At 37.1% G+C, this 26201-nt stretch overlaps 1 protein-coding gene across 7 annotated transcripts in view; it reads left to right on the forward strand.

The window, feature by feature from the left end:
- The window catches only part of chm (lysine acetyltransferase chameau), a 104743-nt gene that overhangs the window by 20158 nt on the left and 58384 nt on the right, over nucleotides 1-26201 (forward strand). For 4 of the 7 annotated variants that reach the window (XM_071673638.1, XM_071673637.1, XM_071673639.1 and 1 more), the window contains 3 exons: nucleotides 5104-5249; nucleotides 10522-10653; nucleotides 24210-24454. In XM_071673638.1, coding sequence (XP_071529739.1) covers nucleotides 5104-5249; nucleotides 10522-10653; nucleotides 24210-24454 — 523 coding nt within the window. Of the gene's footprint in view, nucleotides 1-5103; nucleotides 5250-10300; nucleotides 10455-10521; nucleotides 10654-24209; nucleotides 24455-26201 lie in introns of those variants that run through there. The other 3 variants (XM_071673642.1, XM_071673641.1, XM_071673643.1) reach the window with 2 other exon arrangements.

Raw genomic sequence — 26201 nt, forward strand, 5'->3', positions numbered from 1 at the left:
CAGTCTCTAGCTGTCATGTAATAATGCCCGAAACCACAGCTCCCTTTCCACATCCAGGCCCCACAGAACTTTCCATGGTTTACCCCAAATGCTTCACATGCCCTGGTTCAATCCATTGACAGCACGTCGACCCCGGTATACCACATCGATCCAATTCACTCTATACCTTGCCCGCCTTTAACCCTCCTGCATGTTCAGGCCCCAATCACTCAAAATCTTTTTTACTCCATCTTTCCACCTCCAATTTGGTCTCCCACTTCTTGTTCCCTCCACCTCCAACACATATATCCCCTTGGTCAATCTTTCCTCACTCATTCTTTCCATGTGACCAAACCATTTCAAAACACCCTCTTCTGCTCTCTCAACCACACTCTTTTTATTTCCACACATCTCTCTTACCCTATTAGAAATGAGATGTTTGAGGACAATATGTGGTGTGAGGTGGTTTGATCGAGTAAGTAACGAAAGGGTAAGAGAGATGTGTGGTAATTTAATGAGTGTGGTTGAGAGAGCAGAAGAGGGTGTATTGAAGTGGTTTGGTCACACGGAGAGAATGAGTGAGGATATATGTATCAGAGGTGGAGGGAACGAGGAGAAGTGGGAGACCAAATTGGAGGTGGAAGGATGGAGTCAAAAGGATTTTGAATGATCAGGGCCTGAACATGCGGGAGGGTGAAAGGCGTGCAAGGAATAGAGTGAATTGGAACGATGTGGTATACTGGGGTTGATGTGCTGTCAATGGATTGAACCAGGGCATGTGAAGCATCTGGGATAAACCATGGAAAGTTTGTAGGGCCTGGATGTGGAAAGGGAGCTGTGGTTTGGATGCATTATACATGACAGCTAGAGACTGAGTGTGAACGAATGTGGCCTTTGCTTTCTTTTCCTAACACTACCTGGATTGTGTGCATTAATGAACTGGCCTTGATTGGGGCTTCAGTTGTCTATGCTGTCACAGCTTATCATAAAAGATCTTCTGTATTTGTTATTCTTTAAATATATAAATGCTTTACATAACTTGGAAAAAAGGGGGGTCATACAGGAATAGACAGGAAAGTCCAATGAGAGGTTAGAGGGTTATGATATGTCACTGTAGTTTACTGGAGAATACCAGAAGGATGAATTGTCCATTACTGATTGCCTATGAGTTGCTCACTTTTTGAGTAATTTTGTAACTGACTGGGTACCACCCTTCTTAGTGGAATGCATGATATCAGCAGCAAAGTCTAGAATAGCTACTTGGTAACTGAGTTTGCATTTCTCACTAATATAGTATAACATGAGCTGAGTTTCTTTGATGGACTAGTCAGTTTCCTGGCAGCATATAGACTCATGTATCTCAGACACTTTTCTAGGAATTTCAAGATACAGTAGAATTAGTTACGTATGTATGGATGCCACTTACAGACAGTTTTCATTTTATTCATGACTTTATGCGGTTCACGTGCATATACCATTGATAGAGGTGATTTTTCCTCAGTGTCATCCCAAACTACACTGAAGACTATCTTCATTTAGTTATTTTCATTCTTATAATTATCTCCTTTGTGTTTTGACCCATTGATTGTAGCTTCTCTGGATATTTAGTATGCCTGCAGTTTGGCAATTTTGAATACACTAAAGAAAATTATATTTTCTTTGTACCTTTCATCAGAGCTTTATTTCTAATGTGTGTGTGTATATATATATATATATATATATATATATATATATATATATATATATATATATATATATATAATATATATATATTTTTTTTTTTGCTTTGTCGCTGTCTCCCGCGTTTGCGAGGTAGCGCAAGGAAACAGACGAAAGAAATGGCCCAACCCACCCCCATACACATGTATATACATACGTCCACACACGCAAAATATACATACCTACACAGCTTTCCATGGTTTACCCCAGACGCTTCACATGCCCTGATTCAATCCACTGACAGCACGTCAACCCCGGTATACCACATCGATCCAATTCACTCTATTCCTTGCCCTCCTTTCACCTTCCTGCATGTTCAGGCCCCGATCACACAAGATCTTTTTCACTCCATCTTTCCACCTCCTATTTGGTCTCCCACTTCTCCTCGTTCCCTCCACCTCCGACACATATATCCTCTTGGTCAATCTTTCCTCACTCATTCTCTCCATGTGCCCAAACCATTTCAAAACACCCTCTTCTGCTCTCTCAACCACGCTCTTTTTATTTCCACTCATCTCTCTTACCCTTACGTTACTTACTCGATCAAACCACCTCACACCACACATTGTCCTCAAACATCTCATTTCCAGCACATCCATCCTCCTGCGCACAACTCTATCCATAGCCCATGCCTCGCAACCATACAACATTGTTGGAACCACTATTCCTTCAAATATACCCATTTTTGCTTTCCGAGATAATGTTCTCGACTTCCACACATTCTTCAAGACTCCCAGGATTTTCGCCCCCTCCCCCACCCTATGATCCACTTCCGCTTCCATGGTTCCATCCGCTGCCAGATCCACTCCCAGATATCTAAAACACTTTACTTCCTCCAGTTTTTTCTGAATAAGGGCAGACAGTATGGATTATGTACATGTGTATATATATATATATATGTATATGTCTGTATGTGTATATATATATATATATGTATACGTTGAGATGTATAGGTATGTATATGTGTGTATGTGGACATGTATGTATATACATGTGTATGTGGGTGGGTTGGGCCATTCTTTCGTCTGTTTCCTTGCAAAAATGGGTATGTTTGAAGGAATAGTGGTTCCAACAATGTTATATGGTTGCGAGGCATGGGCTATAGATAGAGTTGTGCGGAGGAGGGTGGATGTGCTGGAAATGAGAAATATATATATGGGAGAAAGAAAACTTCCCATGTATTCCCTGTGTATCATAAAAGGCGACCAAAAGTGGTGGGAGCAGGGCAGCTGAAAATCCTCCTCTCCAGTTTTTACTTTTCCAAGAAGCAGAAACAGAGAAAGAGGGCCAGGTGATGATTTTCCCTCTAAGTCTCAGCCCTCTGTTCTTGATGCTATGTCGCTAATACAGTGAATGGCAAGTATGTAAAAAAAAAACACGTATTTGCCATTTCCTGCATAAGCGAGGTAGTGTTAAGAACAGAGGACTGAGCCTTAGAGGGAATATCCTCACTTGGCCCTCTTCTTTATTACTTTTTTTGGAAAAGTGAAAATGGGAGGGGAGGATTTCCAGCTCCCTGCTCCCTCCCCATTTAGTTGCCCTCTATGACATGCAGGGAATACGTGGGAAGTATTCTTTCTCCCCTATCCCCAGAGATATGTATGTATTTTAACAAGTTGATTACATGTATTATGAAATTATCAGATGATTAGATGTACAGGTTGCAACACTTCCAGGCATCCCCACTTTACCAACTAACATATGCATATCTCTATGAAATCATTATTCCTAATGATATGTGTTCCAATCTTTATGTAAATCTAGAAACATCATCTTTATAAATCTGTACATATTTTTTTTTTATCTTTATCATGCCAAAGTTGTGTACTATCCCTGAAAGCATTTGGTATTTACTAAGCAGCTGAGTTTAAGAATTATACGCAAAGTATGCTGAAACATTGTTTTAGTTGCAAGTAGTTGCTTCCTTATTTAGTGCTCCACTGTTTACTATGCTCAGGATTTTTAAATGCTCAAGATTGTATACAGCACACTTGCTGTCAAGTGCCAGAGGTTTTCTTTACTGTATACAATACATTAGCAGTCAGTGTATTAACAGAATACATATCACCTATCTTTTCGTCTTACTTTATGTGATTGTAAGTCCTTATTATGGATAACCCCACTATTGCTTTCTTTTTCCTTTAATCCTGGTAACCTCTAGATACCCATTCCCAAAGTGTGTCATTTTCCTGTATAGATTATTACAGTATCAGATTTCATTTGCCTCAGTCTTTCAACAAAATATCTTAGAATGTGTCATTTACTTTTGACGTAGTTTGGTTTGGTTTCAGTAACACTCCCTCCCAGTTTTTAATTTTTCTTTCAGTCTCATAATTCCACTCTAGAGTATACTTTCACTTGTTTTTAAGTTTTTCAGCTAGCTTTATTTTCTGTTTCTATGTTTTCTCCTTGTATGCCTGTCTTAGTCTCTTTCACATCCTTATTCCCTCAAACTTAACTTTCCCTGATATAACATTAAACCAGTTTTTTTTTTTTTTTTATTATACTTTGTCACTGTCTCCCGCGTTTGCGAGGTAGCACAAGGAAACAGACGAAAGAAATGGCCCAACCCCCCCCCCCCATACACATGTATATACATACGTCCACACATGCAAATATACATACCTACACAGCTTTCCATGGTTTACCCCAGACGCTTCACATGCCTTGATTCAATCCACTGACAGCACGTCAACCCCGGTATACCACACCGCTCCAATTCACTCTATTCCTTGCCCTCCTTTCACCCTCCTGCATGTTCAGGCCCCGATCACACAAGATCTTTTTCACTCCATCTTTCCACCTCCAATTTGGTCTCCCTCTTCTCCTCGTTCCCTCCACCTCCGACACATATATCCTCTTGGTCAATCTTTCCTCACTCATTCTCTCCATGTGCCCAAACCACTTCAAAACACCTTCTTCTGCTCTCTCAACCATGCTCTTTTTATTTCCACACATCTCTCTTACCCTTACGTTACTCACTCGATCAAACCACCTCACACCACACATTGTCCTCAAACATCTCATTTCCAGCACATCCATCCTCCTGCGCACAACTCTATCCATAGCCCACGCCTTGCAACCATACAACATTGTTGGAACCACTATTCCTTCAAACATACCCATTTTTGCTTTCTGAGATAATGTTCTCGACTTCCACACATTCTTCAAGGCCCCCAGAAAGATAAAAGATAAAAGAGAAGATTACTAAAGATTCTCAAGTCATCAACAGTATACTACTGAACAAATTTACATGCAGAAAAGATAAGAGTGAATATTACCAGAGGTTATCAAATCATCAACAGTATTTTACTTGACACATTCATATGCAAAACATGATTTGATATTAATTTTTAGTTATCTTCAGGATTAAGGAGAGTTTATTTTTACCTTGACCGTGAACAGATACGCAGCACTAGCTCAGAATCAGCAAGTTCAACCAGTGGCTCTTCATCATCCTCTTCAGCCTCATCCTCTTCATCATCATCATCATCATCGTCTGATTCATCTTCATCCTCAGATACTGACCAGTCTTCAGCAGTCTCGACCAGGTAGGTCTTGAATTGTGAGGTATGTGAGTATATTTACTGAGATTTTAATTTTAAGTGTCTTAGAGGTGTATGTAAAATTTTCACAAACTTTTTTCAGTGTGATTTCAAAATTCTTCAGAGTAAGCTTTTATCATTTCTGGGCCATTATGGGTTTTTGGACTGCGTATGCTGCACTATAAAACTTTAAGGTGATGCATAGTCTTACTAATTCTTATTAGCTCATGTTAATGCTTGTGAGAGAAGTTCCCTTATTATACCTAGTACCAGGGAGTTTCAGGATGGCCAAAACCCAGTTGTATTCATGTTAGAACTCACAATTTGATAATTGTTTTTCTTTTTGTGTAAGTATATCCTTTTGGAGTAATACTAAAGGCTAATACAGGCAGAAGATCTCCAGTCCGAATTCCTTAGAACCGAGCAGTGTTTGAATGACGGACTTTTCCAGATTATAGATAACAATCTTTCCATTGGTTCCATATGAGGTCTGAATATTTCTTATCTTTAATTGTGGTTTTTCTACAGTCCCGATATAGTTCTTAGATGTTATCTGAATGTGATATATGTAAATATATACTACATAAAACGTTTAAAAAGCTTTTATATTTTGTACTTACCCAAAATTCTTCCTTGTTTCTGCTTCTAACAAGTGTAATGTAAACTAAGGTAGAGTTTGGCGATTGCATAGAAGATGAAGTGCTGGGGGCATCAGGCACAGCTGAGATTGAAGCAGCAGGAGAGGTAGGAGGCAGGTCTTGCATTTCATCTGTCGTAGGAGCTGGTGTTGATATGCATGGAGCTTTACACATTGCTTCTTGATATCATACAGTATATGATCATATTTCCAACACCATAGCTCTTCCTCAGGTTATGCACTGACTCGCCCATATCTGATTTCTTTAAGATTTGAACTTGCTGCATATTAGTAGGTGTAATATGTTTCCACTTCACACCACTTCACTCTAGCACTATCACTTCATTGCTTATTGGATGCCATTTGAATGGCAGAATAAGGACAAATTTGACAGAATTAAGTGAGAATATCATGAAGCACTACTGCTTCAAATTCAGACAGAGAAAACAATGGCAAAGCTGTGATATGAGCTATGGCAATACTTTGAAATTGGAGTGATGTCCTATATAAACTCTTGAGCCATTTTGCAGGAATCGTAATTCTACCGCTTTGAAATTTTTTGATGCGTTCAGACTATGGATATTCAGACTGGAGATCTTCCTCTGTGTGAGCAGTAGTATCATCTGTGCCTGCAGTAGAAAGTGCAAGGACCATTTGTAAAAGTGACTGACTACTGATTAACACAATTCTGTGGGTTATGAATGTACAGTATGTTTCTCAGTAATGGTAAGTAATATATGATATACAACATAGTCACGTATGAAAGCAAAAACCATGAAGAAAATCATCAGACAGCAAAGAGTTATGCTTCACATCTGTGGTATGTGGTATGCCAAGCTTGGTCACAATGAGCAAGGCTGCTAACATCTACCATACATAAGCAAGTGTGCTAACAGTACTAGCAAAGTAGCAGCAGTGCACTGTACATACTTATCACAGGTTATAATGGTTTCATTGCACAAAGATTTTTACTCTGCTTAATCTGTAATAAGTAGAAAGCAGTTTAGCTAACTGTAGTAATTCATTTCTTAGATGAATAATTCAGAATTGATAAAAGGTGCTCTGAATTACCAGTTAAGAATTAGGGTAAGTATAAAGTGAAAAGAATCACTTGGTACAAATGTTCAGTCAGACACAGTTGAGGAACAATATGCACTGAGGATACGGAAATTATTTCTTAAGAGGAAATTAACTATGGTTTGAGTGGTGTCATTCTGTCAAAAACTGTTTATAGTGTTCCTGTACATCATTTTTGGAATACAGATAATGTTACATTTCTCTCTTCTGCAGTTTCTTGTGAAAGCATGAGAGATTCTCTGGGATAATGAGGGTTAGAACTATTACCCTCTGTCTTTTTGGAGGGAAACACTGATTTAGTCTCACGTAGCTATCTTCCAACAAGGTATTGACAGTTTGCTTGTTTAAGTTGCCAGTCACTGACTACTGTAGAGATGACATCATTTTCTTACCTACTCCTAGCTACCCAGCTCCTTAGATCTCTCTTAGATCTTTTGCTGACCAGACATCTACTAAGTGTGGCATTTGCGCCTACTGTAATATGAAAACTTGCATTGCTTGCCTTATGGATCTTGAGTGTCTTAAACTTTGATGCCACATGACTCAAAATTTCTCAGCACTTCATAACTTTGCTGTTATGTTTTGTACATTTCCCTTCCAGATACTCTAATTATGTATGTCTGTTTCATTTCCTACCATGAGGCATTGTTATCCTCACAGTCATGAGCTGAAATCTTCTATGTTGGGGATTTCAGTGCACAGCATAAGGATTGATTTCTACATTGGTAATCCTGGCAGAGCTGCGGCCTTTTCTTGCTCCTTTCTCAATGATCTGAAACAGTTGATCAAATGCCCAGCACGACCACTCTTCCAACACAATCAATTTCCTTTTTATTTCCAAACTCCTCTGACTACAGTTACATTATATTTGCTCTTTAGGCTGTAATGCCAACTTTGACACTTTAGGAGAGTTAGCAGTCATCCTTGCACAGCTTCATTACTGAGTTTCTCCAAGACAGGTAATACTTCACTGGCTGGGATGGAATTATGTATCTCATCCTCTACTAAATATTTCTTCCCACAGTCATTGTGCCATGAAACTTTTTTCCCTTCTGCTCTCATCTATACTTGGAATCACTGCAGAGCTGTCCTTTGTAAAGTTAAGCACACCCACATGAAAAGAATGTGAGCTGATTTGGCTTTTTCTGACAGATCTCTTTGGTCCATAACCAAAATCATCTCCAACAACTTCTTTAACCCCTTGGCCTTGAATTATAACAGTGGTACACAGGACAATTCACTGACCCTCCTCCAGCAAGGAAATGACAGATTCTGTAAGGTGCTGCCCCCATATATTGGCTGGCTGAAACTTTACACTTACAATGTAACTCAGTCAGCCGATGGCTGTCACCCACATTGTGACTCATGTTTTTCCTTTTCCTCTTAGACATTTTTCATACTTTGCCATTTCCTGCATTAGTAAAGTAGTGTCAGGAAGAGATGAAGAAAAAGATTCATTCTTCTGTTATTCATTTATGGACATTTTGATTTAGAGATATGCTGTTGGGAACCAGTGTTTCTCTGCCAGAAAGGCAGAAGATCAGAGGATGCTAACTCTAATTTTCCTAGAAGATAAAGAATATCTCATGCATGAGAGACACAACCTCAGAAAAAAAAAGGCTTTTCAAATTTCAAAACTTACATTTATTTACAAGAAGGTTTAGCTGAATGAAAGGAGTATGTATATGTAGTTTGAAAGCCATTAAAACACAATTGGGGCAAATAAGGAACACTTTGTAATGTGAATAATTTCAGATAATTGCCTTTATTAGGATTGCTGCTTATTTAAGAATAGATACACAGTAAAGGATAGCACTGACATATTTATTTGTGTAAATTTATGTTGAATTATTTAAGATGATGAGAGATTTGTTGGTACAGTATTGCACAGTACCATGTGGCATGACTGTTTTGTATCAGAATAATTGCCTCATTTTTTCCATCTTCAGAACTTAGATGTTACCAATGAATAAATTTGATATTTTGAATATATTATTTAGTATTCTTACTCTGTTTATTTTGTAGATGAAACATACAAGAGTGACATATTATCCCTAGATAAATTCCTTATCCAGGAGTCATAGTCTGTGCCATCACATACCTGATATAGCATTAATATTTATACTGCCAAAGAAATCATACTCTGTATGGAATTAGCAGTCATTTTTGCTATCATGTTCCACAGAACACACTGCTAAATGTAAAATCTTGTTATTAATGAATTATAATCACTCAGGTTACAGGCACTTTTGTGTATGTATATTAACACTTGGGCACAATTATGCATTCTTTGAGTCAGAGCATATTATCAGTGTATTATCTTTTATGGGGATTCATGAGATGAATATGTAGTGAATATATGGATGACTGTTTATGAGTATGGATTAACTATACAGGGGGTCCCTAGAGAATGACGGCCCATGAACTTCATGTGCAATACCTTTGATCATATACTTTGTGATTGGAGAAAAGATGGAGCATAGGATGAAGATGTAGGAGATACCTAGCTGCTTTATGAAGCAGGTGTTGAAAAGATGGTGTATAAAAGCTTTAAGATGATATGATTGTGCAGGACACATGGCAGAGGAGATAGATGAAGATATATGGTTTATACTTGATTATGTAGGAAAAGGTGGACCATGAAAGCAACGGAGAGATGCAGTGAGTGACTTATTTGGGACTAAAAGGATTTCAAATGATGTTGCCGGAGGAATGATTTTTGATTGTGTGCAATTTAGATATTCAATGTATTATGGTAGAGTTGTAATGGAGACATCAGTCTTACCTGACAAATAGATTTAATATGCAAAGTGGAAGAGTTGTAAGTTCTTACTTAAGTGAGGAATTGTGTGTTTACTTTAGCTGAAGACTTCAGTTTAGGATGCATGTGAATTAACTATAAGGCTGCATGCACTTGATCCACCTACTGTAAATGGGAACAGAGTTAAAGATAATATACTGATAAATTCTAAGCTTAGCCTAATAATTGAGTATTTGTTTAATAAGAACTAAAAAGAACTTTTATGGGGTACAGAAAGTTAGAAATTATTTATTTGATACCTGTACTTTTTTAAGATGTAGGGAAATAAGTATATGTTTGACTTGAGTTTTATTCGTTGATATACCCACATCTGTTGAAGTACAGTCTTTATTACTTTCACTGCAGTGATTTTTTACCATAAGAATGAAGATTTGAATGAATGAAGCATTAATCTGTATTCAGTTACCTAAACTACAGTATCTTGATACATGCAGTTTTATTCCCTTGACCCCATAGTTGAGTGTTAAATAATCCTTTATTGTGCTAGATATGTTTGGATTGTTTAGTGTTCCTTATTTTCAGTGCTTGGTTTTGTTTGTGCATGTGTGTTGCACTGAATTTTAACTGTGTTGCTGGGTGTTGACAAGTGTGTACTCAGGGCCCCACAGCACTTGCACCTATGTCAGGAACAGTGTAGTATGGTAGCCAAGCTTGCATCAGCATGGTGGCTGTGCCGGTGAGTCTGCCATTAATCTTGTGTTTGTGCTTCATCCCACTTAACACTTTACCTGCATGTGTTGCAGAAGCCGTGCCCGCTCCCGTGCTGCTTCCACTGACCAGGACTCCCCCCAGAAGCCTTCTCCCCCAACCCAGGCTCCTAAAGGGGGGAGGGATCTCCCTCCTGCCAACCCCCCTCAGACCCGCCCCCAAACCAGGTATCCATGGGGCAATACCTTCCTGACACCCTCACCTTCTGCCCTTTACCCCATCAGATACATTTAATTAGCTATCCAACAATTTTTCATCTTCCATCTTTTTTGTGAAAACTGAATCTAGCTCAGTAGAGCTTTTTTGAATTAAGATAAACCGTTTCCTGAAAATAATTCTCTCTTTTTTCTATCTGTGTCTGTATACAACTATGAAATACATATACATATATGTGCCTTTTCTTGCTGTCACAGCAGGGTGTCACATGCAGAATTTTCCTAAACATTCCAGTTGTTAACTGATTCTTTACCTTCAGGGTTTGTTAATGGGGGTCCAGAGCAACATAAGAAATATTTGTTGATTTTTTTTTTTGTTAGAATGGTTATAACTTGTTGAAGCAGGTGGTACATACTTGATCTAGGAAACTTGACCTGTAAAGAGCATGAGGATTGTCTCAATATATATATATATGGGATTAAAGTACAAGTACAAGAGTAGTGAAAATAAGACGTGTATGTAAAAGTAAGGAGAAACATTATAAGAGAGATGTGGTGTAGCATAGCAGCATCTGAAGGATATGGCAGATTATTAGTAGTACTGCATATATTTGTTGTTACAAAAAGCAGCTATCTTAGGGAGAAAGTTTAAGCCATAATTGTTGTTTAAGGTTGCATTGTACTTTCATTGGTACCAAAGACAGGTGATTATTTTTTTCAGTTGGCTGTTTCATGCACTGTATAGATATTGATAATCATATTGTCAGCTCCTCATACTCTGGAAAAGTATCTGATATTTTGAAGTTTGCAAAAGATATTTCTTTAAGTAATTTGAAGAAAATATACACTTTTTGGTGTGGAAAATTGCACAAATATAAGGATTTTTTGTTTATTATAACTTCATGGGATGATTTTTTCCTTTAATGTTATTGAGATGAATTGATTTGAGAGATTGTAGATCATATCTATCTATAACGTAGACTTACAAGTCTACTTGTGACATGCATTGTATGACAGATTTTGATTGTGAAAATGCACACATCAAAATAATTATTTTGATATTTTTGTGTCTTTAGTATATAATGAATATCTTATGATTCATTATTACCTTCTGAGATGAACTGAAGTATTATAGTTCAAGAAAGTGTTTGTTGCTGATAGAATTGTTAGTGAATTGTTACAACTGACATTACTTAGCCTGAACTTGAGCATGTTTATTTTGCTCTTCACTAAATGTGCTGAACCTCTTCACATACCAGAACCCATCATATGTTAGGCCTATTATATGCTAGACCTCCAGGGCTCATTCTGTGCATCCTTTACAATCATTGTTGTCTTCCATTATGTTAATGGTAGCTTCATCATGTGTAGCTTCAAAATCATGTACACATGGTAGTATCTCCAAAGTTTTGAGGTATTTATTGATGATGATTATGCTCATGTTTTCTCTTATGATTAGTAGACACTATGAAGGCTTGTTCATACATCTACACATTTCTCTATGAATCAACTATGATTTATTTTTCATGCTGATTGCCTAAGCATTCCCAGCAGGTATTTGTTGGATGCTGTGTATATTCAAAAGGGTTGAGATTGAAAGATAAAGTTCCAATAACTTAGAAGTCCTTGATTCCAACAGTAGTTCATTATACTGGTAACAGTTGCAGTTCACCACATATCATCTCACTTTTCTCTTGCCTAACAAATACTCTCCACTATTCTCTTCCGTGAATTGTCCTCCCTAACACATAGCCTGCAGATATTTTAATGTATAAGATATAGTCAGATTCTGTCATCCTGTTTTGCTTGCATATAGGTTATAGTGTCATTCCTTCACGTAATTTGTTGAACTTGCTGTATGTATCTTCCCTGCTAAATATTAGGACAGAAATTAGGAATTGTACTCCAGTGCATTACTTTTCGTCTTGGCTGTGATTGCCTTTCTCTGTCTTTTTATAGTTTGTATATTGCAGTATATCCCTAAGGACTAGGGATAATGACTGCTGTCCTTATATCTCTTGTGTCTTATATAGGGAGACTAAGGTGGGCAGGAGAAGAGGGTCTGGAATTCCTCCCCACCTGTATTATCACTTTCAGAAAGTAGGAACTGAAGGAGCAAAGTGAGGATTTTTCCTCAAAAACTTAGTTACTGGTGCTTCTTTGCAAAGGCAGGTAAGGCATACACATATAATAAAGAATGTATTATATGTTGAATTTGCCATATAGCTATTTCTCTTCTCTGGGGAAGTGTTAGCAGTTCAGTAATTGAAAAGAGACTGTGGCCATTAGAGCAGAGTATTTAGATGTACTGAATTCTTCCACATGTTGCAGTTGCTATACAACGATTACCAAAGCTGAATGGTCTCTAGGGTCCCCTTCTCCAAGATGAGAATGATTGTATATGCAGATCACTTCATAAATGGGGTAAAAGGATAAATGTTTGCTCTTTGTAGGTAAATTTTGCTCCATGTTCTTTCTAGCTTGGTTGCTGATCTAAATGAAAAGGTTTACAGTGGTACTGAAAGTTTTGAGGAATATGTATTCAGGATTCCATAGTATCTTAAACTGATTTTTAGGCATGTACACCTGGCTTGCTGTTTCCTTAGTGGCTGTGAAATACAAGATAGTGATTTTTGGGGATAAGTTCTTTATGGAATTTATTTAGACATTGTAAGCATTACAGCTCAGCTGACGGTTGGCCCTTTTCATCCTCCACTCATTTCTCACTTATGATCATTCCTCATAATTTGTATCTGATGGTAAACAAAGGAAAGTATAGCCTTTAACCTGTCTTAATGAAAGTTTTCAGTGACCTCATGAAACATGAAATCAGGTAACTGAATAGAATGATAATCTTCTTAAACAACCATATACCAAGGGCTCACTAATTGCAAGCAGCACTAACATGACCCTTTCAGTGCAGGTTTCATCTTTAGTATGTGTTTCCCTGCACATCCTGACTTTACTGTTTTAGACCTAGTCACTTTAACCTTTAAACAACAATCAGCTTCGTATGATGTGTGGACCATTCCTGCCACAATATAAATTTCCAGCAGACTTATCATGCAATTAGTACCTTCTAGAGGTCTCTTCCTTCACCAATCAGGCACAGAAAACAAGAAAATCTGCTTCCCTCAGTACAGGATCCCATGTCCCAACAATCGTTGCTGTAGGTGTATTTCTGACAACCTCTTAGATTCTGCATACGATGACCCCATGGAAAATATGTATATTTTATGAATTGCATGATGAGTAAGAACATATATCATACATATCAGCCATACATGTAAGACCCTACTACTCATGTTATGACCACCCTTGCTCACTGCCTTTATTTTCTTTTGTATAACATAATCTGTAACAACTGCATCTAGTTTTCATGGACATGACCCTTTTAGGGTAGAAGTATTTGGTAGTAGGTCAGCAGACAATTGGAATATTTCCAGTCATATTTTAAGTATAAGTATTATTGATAGAGTAGTACATGGTGTATCATTTAGTGTGCATCATGTAATATTTTTACAAATAATGTATTCGTGGTATTCAGCACCAATCTGTGTAAGAAATAAGAGTGCCAATGATGTAAACAAACAGGACTTCCATACCCTTCCCTCTTACCTCAAGATAAGAAAGGCTCACCCCAGATATGACTTATCTTTTTACTTTAGACAGGTTCAGCAGTGGTATTTTGGTTATTGCAGGCATTAGTAATGAAAATAGTGAAGTGAACCATTCCTTGGTGTTTTTGATGAAATGTTGTGAGACATATATATACAGAAGTAAACAAAGTAGATATAAGAAAGACACATTGAAAGTAAGATGTAAAACTGAATGAAGAGCACCTTATTTATGGATCATGGTGCATAATGATGCTTCATTTTGAAAAAGAGGACTTGAGTAGGTATTGGACAAAAGACCCCTTAAGTCCAACCCCAGTTTTTACAAAAGTGATGCCGAAGACAAAGATGAGCAGATGAGTTGAACATGTTTCATGTGTCAACACAGCTGCCATCACAACAAACTTATATGATTTGCTGTTATGAAAAAAAAATCTCATTGAGTATGACAAGAAGGAACAGAGAAGAGGGCCAAGTGAGGATATTCCTTCTAAGGCTCAGTCCTCTTTTCTTAACACTACCTCACTAATGCAGGAAATGGCAAATATGTTTGAAAAAAATTCTATATTAATGAATAATGATTCTCAGTTATCAATTTTCCAGATAGGAAAAGTAAATGATAATAAAAAATGTTTGTTGGCAACACAAGTGACACTCAGGCCTCACTCCCATACTTTTTAATGCTATGTACTGACTCGGCTACACATCAGAATGATGCAGTGGATGAAATATAGTAATAAAGTGATTTTTTTTATTATCATATGAATATATTAGAAATTGTAAGCTTAATTATATTTTGTTTACTAGAAAAGCTTGAAACCTCAGGATGGGAAAGCAAAACAGACTAGTATGATAAGGGGTTAAGGATTAGGAACACAGTACTTTTGTTTTTATGGTGACATAAAGTTGGTAGGGGCCTCAACATATTCAGGCACATGAAAGAAAAGGAGGACTTGATCCCAACTTTTCAACAATGGCATGTAATTGCCTTTTTGTAATTAACTATTTATACTGTATGGAGAGGGAGTGTTACACTTGTGGGGCCTTATCTCTAGAACATTCTATACCATAAACTCATATGCTGTTCCCAGCATCTGCCTCATTCAAGTTTTACAGTTTTCTGCCATTCCACTGAGTGGCAAATTTGTTTTTGTAGGAGCTGTTTACAACTGCTTAACCTGTACGTATGTAACATGGGCCTTCGGACTAATCATTTGTTAGTTGTTTGCTGTGAGCAGGTAGACTGTATAAACATTGGATTACTTGCATGAGGAAGAAATAAAGTGCTTTGTGCCTGGCATTGCATGGCACAGGTGATAGGGTTAGTTGTTATTTTGTTTTTTCATTGTTTCATAGATATTTACTTGTGCTTTGTACATATTTTTTGTTTTTAGTTATTTTGCTAAAGTTTGAACTTTTGTTTCTTTGAGCCCCCTAACCACCATATAACCCCAGGGTGTAGTGCACTCTATAGCAAGCAGCTAACTAGCTTGTAACTCATTTTCACAAACTAGCTTGTAACTCATTTTCACAAACCCATTGAGATTTGGTAGAAATCAGCTTTAATTAGCATATTGATCATGACAGTAAGTAAAACAAACGTATGATTACATCCTTCTTTTTTAGGTGATAGATGAAGATCCTCAAAAATCATCCCTGGATAATTAGATCTGTTCTTTTCCTTACCCCAGATTTAGAAAATTCTTGGGTATGTTAAGAAGCTGCCCATCGAGTTGGTATCCTCTATGAGTTTACAACCTAGCAAGTTTCATTTGTGTTTGAAGCCTTCCATGGTCCACCATAATTGCACTTACTATAAGCCTTGCGTGTTTTATGGTTGTAATGGATCTTGCAAGCTTCTTAAGTTTTACAATTGTTTCAAAGATTTCAACATCTGTAAGTTTTTCTATGGGATGGGTTTTCATCTTTTTACATGCCAAGTCAAGGATCTCTGGAATGTTCTGAAGATCCCTGAGATGTATCACAAGTTAATTCTGATTAGGCCTATGGAAAAAAAAGACCATGATGTGGTTATTCATAACTGCTGTTTCTATGTATTTCATTTAATTTCTTAAAGAGTTAAAACAGCTTTAACATAAAAGAACTCACTTTGTGGTTGTTACACAAGCCTAAGAAAATAGTTGCAGTGAGAAGGCTGATGCTGTTTTCTTACCTTTTCACTTATCCCCATGAGCATTAAAGAGAGCACTTGCTCACAGGGGTTCAGGACATCATTTACCTCAAATAAGGTGTATTTACTAGGATTTCACCTTCACTCACCATAAGTATGAGGCTTGTTGGCTAATACTCATTCATAGATGCCAAACAACCATAAAGTAACCATCCCAGGCATATGACCTTATTGATGAGTGTAGGTAGCACATCCAAGCAAGCAATCTTCATCATTTATTTTATTCACTTTTTCCTAGAGCAGCTCTTTTGACTGTTGCTCCTGCTTTCATCACAGTGTATCTTATTTTCACCTCATGAACTCTGCTTTTGACCTTCAGTAATGTTGGATGTATATCCTTTTCTCTTGTTTGAATTTGATGATGGGGAGGGGCACCTAAAGGCCTCATGATGCAGGATAGCATATATGGTTGCTTGGGCTAGTAGATGCTCAAGTGTTTATTATACTGGTGAGTAGTTTGTACTACTTTGCTGAAGTTTTACTTTCATATTTTTCTTTTTGTTCTCTAAACTTATTTAGTACTTTATAGACTATATTTTTGCTGTATGTCAAAATTTTGGGAGTGTTGGTTAAAGAGGTATGGGATTTTTCAGTATGGTGGGGCTTATGGACCTTTGAAGGGATTGACACTGCACCCTAACAAGTGATTTGTGAAATGCACTCTTAACATATGATTTGTGAAGTGTATCTTGTGTTTTTATGTTATATTGTTATAGGCCCCTTTTGACACATTGTGGTCATTATTTTTGCATGCATTAAGCTGACGGGTTTTTTCTTATGTTTTTGTGTGTGCGCGTGTGTGTGTGTGTGTGTGTGTGTATGTGTTTTGCTGTCTATCAGATGTCTGATATATGGCTTTTCGTGGCTGTATAGTAGAGCTTCAAAGGCAACTGAATTTTTAAAGAACTTGAAAATCCTATATAGGGACTGTTGACACCAGCAACAGTATCCACTAAACAAATGTAAGTAGTTGAATTCACTGTCACCCGAAAGTATTTGTTTTTTAATAATTCCATGGGTACATTAATTGGTCCCATGTGTTATATATTTAGTTTATATGTTGATACATATATGCCTATGTAAAGCACTTAGCTTAAATGGATATTTAACAAGACTAGTTAGCCTCCGGAACTAAAGGGAGTAGAAGTGAAAGAGAAGCATAAGGTTTCCACAAGGAGGTTAATATTCTTTATGGCCTGTTAGTAGTCTTATGAACACATTCCTGCTAAGCGCTTCTCAGACAGTATCATTTTCTATTTTGCAGACTCATACTTTATACCTTTCAATAAAACATTGCTATATTGGATGCTGCATATGTCAGAAATGGGCTTCATCAGAAACCCAAAGGCCCCATCATACTACAAGTAGGTTAGACTTTTATTGAAGATGATGTAGAAAGAGAAATGTGAATGAATTATGAGACATATGAGGTGTGGAAGATATAAGAAATGAAAGGATGAAGCTTACCTTCCTAGAGATGTTATCTGAAAAGCTGAGAGAATTCAAAACATACCAGGGTGAGGTTGAGATGATGTGTAGGCAGTTATTAGAGGCTGCCAGGGAGATGAGGTGAGCATTATGATATATGTAAGTTATTTAAGAAAATTGATGGAGAAAAGAGAGTTTAGAAGGAGAAAACATAAGGAATGGAGGGGAGATAGTGGTTGATACACAGCCTTGAAATGGAGGTAAAAGGATGATATATATCAGTAAATAAAAAGAAAAGATAAAGGGAACAAAAATAAATGAGATTATAAAAGTGAATGAATGTATGTGAAGAATGTATGTGAGAAATACTTAGAAAAGCAAATGGATTTGTATGTAGCATTTATGGATCTGGAGAAGGCATATGATAGAGTTGATAGAGATGCTCTGTGGAAGGTATTAAGAATATATGGTGTGGGAGGCAAGTTGTTAGAAGCAGTGAAAAGTTTTTATCGAGGATGTAAGGCATGTGTACGTGTAGGAAGAGAGGAAAGTGATTGGTTCTCAGTGAATGTAGGTTTGCGGCAGGGGTGTGTGATGTCTCCATGGTTGTTTAATTTGTTTATGGATGGGGTTGTTAGGGAGGTAAATGCAAGAGTTTTGGAAAGAGGGGCAAGTATGAAGTCTGTTGGGGATGAGAGAGCTTGGGAAGTGAGTCAGTTGTTGTTCGCTGATGATACAGCGCTGGTGGCGGATTCATGTGAGAAACTGCAGAAGCTGGTGACGGAGTTTGGTAAAGTGTGTGGAAGAAGAAAGTTAAGAGTAAATGTCAATAAGAGCAAGGTTATTAGGTACAGTAGGGTTGAGGGTCAAGTCAATTGGGAGGTGAGTTTGAATGGTGAGAGGCTGGAGGAAGTGAAGTGTTTTAGATATCTGGGAGTGGATCTGTCAGCGGATGGAACCATGGAAGCGGAAGTGGATCATAGGGTGGGGGAGGGGGCGAAAATTTTGGGAGCCTTGAAAAATGTGTGGAAGTCGAGAACATTATCCCGGAAAGCAAAAATGGGTATGTTTGAAGGAATAGTAGTTCCAACAATGTTGTATGGTTGCGAGGCGTGGGCTGTGGATAGAGTTGTGCGCAGGAGGATGGATGTGCTGGAAATGAGATGTTTGAGGACAATGTGTGGTGTGAGGTGGTTTGATCGAGTAAGTAACGTAAGGGTAAGAGAGATGTGTGGAAATAAAAAGAGCGTGGTTGAGAGAGCAGAAGAGGGTGTTTTGAAATGGTTTGGGCACATGGAGAGAATGAGTGAGGAAAGATTGACCAAGAGGATATATGTGTCGGAGGTGGAGGGAACGAGGAGAAGAGGGAGACCAAATTGGAGGTGGAGAGATGGAGTGAAAAGGATTTTGTGTGATCGGGGCCTGAACATGCAGGAGGGTGAAAGGAGGGCAAGGAATAGAGTGAATTGGAGCGATGTGGTATACAGGGGTTGACGTGCTGTCAGTGGATTGAATCAGGGCGTGTGAAGCGTCTGGGGTAAACCATGGAAAGCTGTGTAGGTATGTATATTTGCGTGTGTGGACGTGTGTATGTACATGTGTATGGGGGGGGTTGGGCCATTTCTTTCGTCTGTTTCCTTGCGCTACCTCGCAAACGCGGGAGACAGCGACAAAGTATAAAAAAAAAAAAAAAAAAAAAAAAAAAAAAGTGAATGACTAGCTTTTCTGGAAGGTTGAGATTGAAAATAAAGGAGAGTTATATGGAAGTGTATTAGACAAGTCTGGGAGAATGTTGATAACAGTGGATGAAATTTGTAGTTTAGGAATGGAATATTTCAAAGAAGTGGTTGATGATGATATGAGGAGACGTCCGTAGGAACAGAATGAATGGAGATAAGTAGAGACAGAGGGAGATAAGTATATGGGAGAGGAAGACTTTTAGTGGAGGAGGTATGAAGAGTAAGAGAGCTCTTAATGAATGGAGAAGGTAGTGATATATATTCGACTTATGAGTGAGATGAAGAGTGGAAATAAAACTGCTGTAGAGTGGATCTGGAAGTATGTATGGAAGCATAGAAAAACAGTTACATGCTTGATGACTGAATGTTGACAGTAATTATTCTACTGCATAAAGGAAAAGGTTCAAAAATAAGTTAAAGAAATATAGAGGAACAAGATGCCATGGTAATTTTCGTAAGGTGCATGGGAGGATAGTAATTGTTTTAGAAGGATTTTTGCTCCCTTTGTTGGTGAAGAGCAGGTGGATTTAGGGAGGGAAGAGGGTATGTAGATCAGATTTTGTGATAGAAAAAAAGAAGGTTTATGTGACATTTATGGATGTAGAAAATGCTGTTGGTAAAGTGAATGGGATAGTGTTTAGCGAAGTTTTCAACTCTTTATGTTGTGCATGGAAAAATTTCAAAAGGTTTTAAGAGCTTTGTTAACAAAAGTAGTACATTTGTAAGACTAACTGTGGTATGAGTGAATAATGGGAAATAGATTTGGGAGTACATTAAGGTTTTGTGATCTCTATAGTTGTGTGATATTTTTTTAAGGAATGCATCAAGGTGGGATGATTGTTGTGTGATTATCTGTCATGGAGAAACAGAGTGGAAGTTGCCATATTGCCACTTTGTTATGTGAGGATAATATTGTGCTGTTAACCAAATTAGTGGAAGAGTTGGATAAAATGGTGGATCAGTCTGACGATGTATAGTGGAAGAGGATGCTCATAGTAAATGCAAATGAAATAAGAAAGAGATGTGAAATCAGTGTATAAGATAACTTTGCTTAGTGAAGAATTGGAGGTTGTGGATGAGTTACAATATTTGCAAACAATGTTCTGTGAAAATAGTTTTTATGGAAAGTTGAAGTTGATAGTATGATCATACAAAGGAGAGAAACTGGGGTACACTGAAAATTCTGGTGAATGGGAAGAAAAAATAAGAATAGGTGCAAGGAGCATGCATGAAGGAGTGCTTGTCCCAGTGCTGTTGCATGGATGTGAAGCTCCAGTGTATATTGGTTAGGGTACGCCAAAAGTAGATATGGATAATCTGCAGTATTATTGGAAGTAGGACGATGGATAGAATTTATACTGAAGGTGTAAACAAATCATTAGAAAGGTACATGAATGAAAATGTTTAAGGTGGATATGGGCAGTCAGAATGTACGATAGATGATAAGTTTGTCAAGAAGGCATATAGCAGTACTCAAGAAGGTACAAGGAGATGCACCTACTTCCTACATACTTATGAGGTTTTACCAGAAAAACAGGGGTAGCTGGTAATGTTTACAGCATGTGTTACTTGCTACGAGAAATTATGTCATTGTCTACCCAATATTCCTCAAGGCTTACCTTAATCAGATGTCCAGTTTTTTACCTCAGCCACGTATATTATTTTCTAAATGTTTCTGTTTCTTCCATATATGTTGATTATTTTTCCTCTTGACTCTCATATACTTTTTATATATATCTTTTTGGTGTCTTATCTATCTATATCTCTGATGCCTGTTCCCTAGGGAACTCCCTTGCAGGGATGGCTATGGCGAAAGAGCCTCCATAACTGGTGAACTCCATTTCCAATTATTAGCCTTTAGTGCCTCACCATAGAAAGGCCACTGATAGAGGGCATCTCTAGTGCAGTGTCTTCAGAGGCTTATATTTAATCTTTCTAGCAACTGATATTACCTATTGCTTTTTTTTTTTACCTTTTATTCCAACTTAATAATTCTATGTAATATTCCCAGCTAATGTTCGTACCTACTACTTCTACCTAATGTTCCTACTTACTACTTCTCTGTGTTGCTCCTACCCATTTGCGAAAAGGCAGGGCTAGCGCATAGAACTCACCATAGAAAAATCTGAAGTTAAGAAGAATGAGTTGTGTGGGTTGTGTTTTGCATGAAAAGGAGAGATTTTTGTGGATGGAATGCCAGTGGTCCATGTGTGGGTAAGGGAGAAAGAAAAGAAAGCTACCTGGGTCAAAGGAATGCAACTTGGCAATCACTGAAGTGCTGGTTCACTTCACAGCCATCAATGACCATCCAGGTGGGTAGTACCAGTAATATATCTCCCTGGTTGGTGATTACCTGCCAACTACTACCTACCTTTTTGGTATATTCCCTATTATTATGGAAGACTTAATAGTTCTGTGCCTTCTTATCTGAGATGCTTTCAAAGCTAGAATATTATTCTTGATAGCCTCAATTTTGATGCCATGCATAGATAATATGTATCTTTTTCTTCTTTTTCGTAGGTTGTAAAGTTTGAGTTCTTTCAAACTCTCCTGTTAGTTATTCCAGACCATCACTTTTGCTCGTGAAGTATTTTAGAATTCTCTCTAACTTGTATACTTTCATTTATTTGACTTTTGACCACACACTACACAGCAGTATTCAGTTTCACTCCTTATATATACATTAAACATTTTCATCATTAGATTTCTGTCTCTCTTTGCAGTTCTTTGTGCCATACCACTTATTATTTGAGTTGATAGGACTTTTGATTATGGGTTGCAAGTTATGGTCTGCTCTATAATTCTTGCAGTCTACTCTGTAATACTTGTTCTTATACTTATTATGAAGGTAGTTATCAATCATATGCAGTGATAACTCACATAATTTCCCTATTTTTTAACATTTTGGGTATGCATGCTTTGTTGTCACTGTATTTATCCAAACATTTTTTTGGGATTATTTATGTTTATCATCCTACATTTAGCATCTTCAGTTGTTTCTTGGACTCCTGAATTATAGCACCTGATCAGTCTGGCCGTCTCAGTGTATTTTGCTGTGTTTACTGGAAATTAAAGGATGTCCCTATTAATTTCTGTAATTTCTGAGATAATTGCATGAGCTTGATTCCCAAAATTTTATCAAACAGTTCTTATTTGTACTCACAATACTACTGGTTGCTGGGCTTTTCTTGCTGATTGTCTACGTTCAATAAATGATTCAGCTGTTTTTACATAAATATGGTATCTTTGTTTCACTGGGATGTTGCAAGTATTCAAATCAGCATTGCAGTTTCCTTACTTCCTGTTCACAGCACTTTTCTGTTATTTTAGATATCCTAAGAGGTAGACCACAAGAAATTGTTAGATGTAATTAGTGGATTGAGTAGGAATAGGGAAATTTCCTTTGAAAATGCTAGAGTAATGATTGGGGATGGAATGTAGAGAAGCATTTTGTGTATGGAGGTGGTGTGAGTGGAGACATTGGTTTTACATGAAAAACAACCTTGTATGTAAGGTTAAAAGAATATGAAGCACATTTATAAGTATGGATATCCATGTTTCACTTTCTCAAGGTGGGCATATAATGAGGATGCATATGAGGATGTTTGATAGTTGTATTTCTCCTGATCTACCCCAATAAAGTGGAAATATAGTAATGATAGTTGATTGATAGATATAGATTTTCTTTCTAAATGCTACAGTTTTATTTTGATTCTAAACATCTCTCAACTTGATTTTTCAGTCATCCAGTAACTTTAGGTGGACCTCCTCTTCCAGTAACTTGAACACCCTACCATCTTTTTTCTTTTTTTTACTATTTCTGTATTACACCTTTTTTTCATGCTGCCATATATTCCAAGAATGGATTTGCTCAGTTCTGATACATTTAATCATTTAGTTCTTCATTAGGCTTTAGGTGGATATTGAACACAACAGTTTCCCTTACAGTTACAATAGTAGTATTTAATAAAAGAATGAGGTTTCAATTTGCTGATTGCTCACTTCTTATATTTCATAAGATGTTCACTGTGATACAGACATTATTTACTTTGGTTCAGAATCTGATAAGCATTGATTATCAAATCCATATATTATGATTACATAATTTCTGTCTTACAAATTTTTATTATGTTGCTACTGCTGTAGTTATTCACAAAGATATTTGTTTCTGCTATATTATATATCTCTTTTCTGTATTTCATCATATAATCTTTTGGTTTCCTGTTTTATGTCATGAATTTCAAGTTGAAATCAGTTATAATTTTATCTAATAAAACAAGGTTTTGATTTAGCTGATTACTCTCATCAAGTATTCCTTTGGATTTTCATTGTAATAAAGTTAACATTAGCTATTATATTAAGTTTGCAAAACAATGATTTTCTAACCCACATGTTACAATCACTTGTTTTCTGAGTTTTGTTATCTTTAACTGCCATTAGTTATTCACTGCCAGTTGTTTATGCCATTTATTTTTACACAGTATTATTTTCATGTAATCTTTGAATTGCCTGATTTATGCTCTAGGGCTGTGTTGTTGACAAAGGATCTTTTCCTGTCTCAGTGGCCTACTAAAAAACCCTTGATACTATCAGGGGATCTTCAGAATCAGAGCCAGAGACTGCAACAGCTCCAAGTAAACGTGGTCCAAAAACCTCAGCAACAACTATACTAAAGAGCACTGCCCCGGCCTCAAACACCCAACGTAAGACTGGACCAAGGCCTGCTGCACGTCCCCAACAAGCAGCAACACAAAAACCTCCCAGTAAAGCACAGCAACAGAAAAGCAGTGGAAGTGTTGTGCAACAAAAGAAGTCAGTACAAAGCAAGAAGCCTTTAGGTAGGCTAGTATGTTTATGGTATTATTTTTATTACTGATAGTAAGATCACAGGCTGAGCTTTTCATAAGTAGTCATGACTTGATTGAAAAAGTATCTGGAGAATCTTCTATACAATTATGTCTAGTGTCCTCATCACTTCTGATGATTGTATGTTAGTTGTGAGGTAGTGACATATTCACAAAACAACCCCATCATACTTCCAGAGTCAACTAATTGATAGCATTGTCCATTTGCTACTGTCACTTCCAATAAGGAACCTTCTTATATTGCCCTTTCTTCCACACCATTCCATATTTTAGTTTAGGCCTAGCCTCATTGTAGACTCGTATGCAACTGGAGCCTCAAACATGAAATAAAAGCTTCTTTATGGGCATGTGAATACTCTTATGGAATGCCTGCTTATAATGGCTGTAAAAAAAAACTGTTTCTTTTATAGAATGAAAGTAGGAGTTGAATATAGTTGGAGACTGCAAAGAAGTTTTTAAATGGATTTCAAGCTGTGGCAAAGCTTTGATAGTGTCTAGTCCGCACTATTGGTCCTCAGTTAGTCTTTATTTATTAACATGTGTGCAAAAGAATAAGTAACCTAACCCTGCTGTTGACTTAGAGTTAGAACTGGAGATTTTTGTACCAGTCTAACAGAAAATGGAACAGCAGCAGTAGTCTCTTCCTGAGGTAAGAGATACCCAGTCAGAGGTAATCTGGCTTAAGGTGAACTTAATAAGCTTTAGGCAACATATCATAGGTCTGCTATAAGAAATTGAATCAAACCTACTTTACATATTGATGAATAAAACTAACAATTTTGGCTATTTTGTCCTTGGTGACAGTGTTAGAGATAGATAGTTTTGGTCTCCTTTTGCGAATGCATAGGCCAGTGACATTAGATGGGTCTTTGCACTTGGACCCCCAATATCACAGTTTGTCAAAACATTATATATGATTTTTACCTTGAACATGTGGCTTTTGAAGTATGTTTTAGAAGTTAGTTTTAAATCTGATATTTAACAGTGATTAATTCTAGTGTAAGCAAGTCTCTCATGTGGTTGTTGTACAAATCCACTAGTTTTAAGGGAGGACTACATGAGTGAAGGATAAGCGAGGAATTTAGCCAAAACACATGCTTTTCACAAACTTTAAAGCTAACTTTTGAATGGGTTAAGACTTTTTCCTCCAGCAAAAATGTGAAGAGTGGAGGAAGTACATTTTTGTATTGTTGATTTACCAAAGTCATAAGTTTTACTCTTAAGGATCTTTTTAATACTGTAAATATAGAATATTTTCATTGAGGTACTTTTTGAGAGAGGAGGTAACAAGAGCTTGAAAAATTTTAACGAATTTGAATACTCAGTCAAATATAATTTCCATGAAAGTGTTCTATCCATGTATGTTATCAATTAACTCATTATGATCACCAGTATTTATGCATAGATATTTTTGTCATGTCAGAATTTTATGCTAGTTTCTTTGTCTCATTGTCACTCTCAATAGAGATTGGTGAAATTAGTGACAGAAATCTTGTCATGGTTTTTCATATTCTTCTTATCTGTCTCATGGATATTTGGAACGTTTACAAATACTTACATGTTCTATGTGGACTTAAATGGAAAAGATTACATGTGGTCCAGGAATCAGAGTATGTTAAGGGTAAATTTTGCCTGAAGTTTTCTCATTTTTGCTTATTTCATAGGTTGGAAAGATTAGTGACAGTATTTATCATTGGCAGTAATTTGATATTGAAATATC

The sequence above is a fragment of the Panulirus ornatus genome, chromosome 19 (assembly GCF_036320965.1).
Source record: "Panulirus ornatus isolate Po-2019 chromosome 19, ASM3632096v1, whole genome shotgun sequence".
In the NCBI taxonomy this organism is placed as follows: Eukaryota; Metazoa; Arthropoda; class Malacostraca; order Decapoda; family Palinuridae; genus Panulirus; species Panulirus ornatus.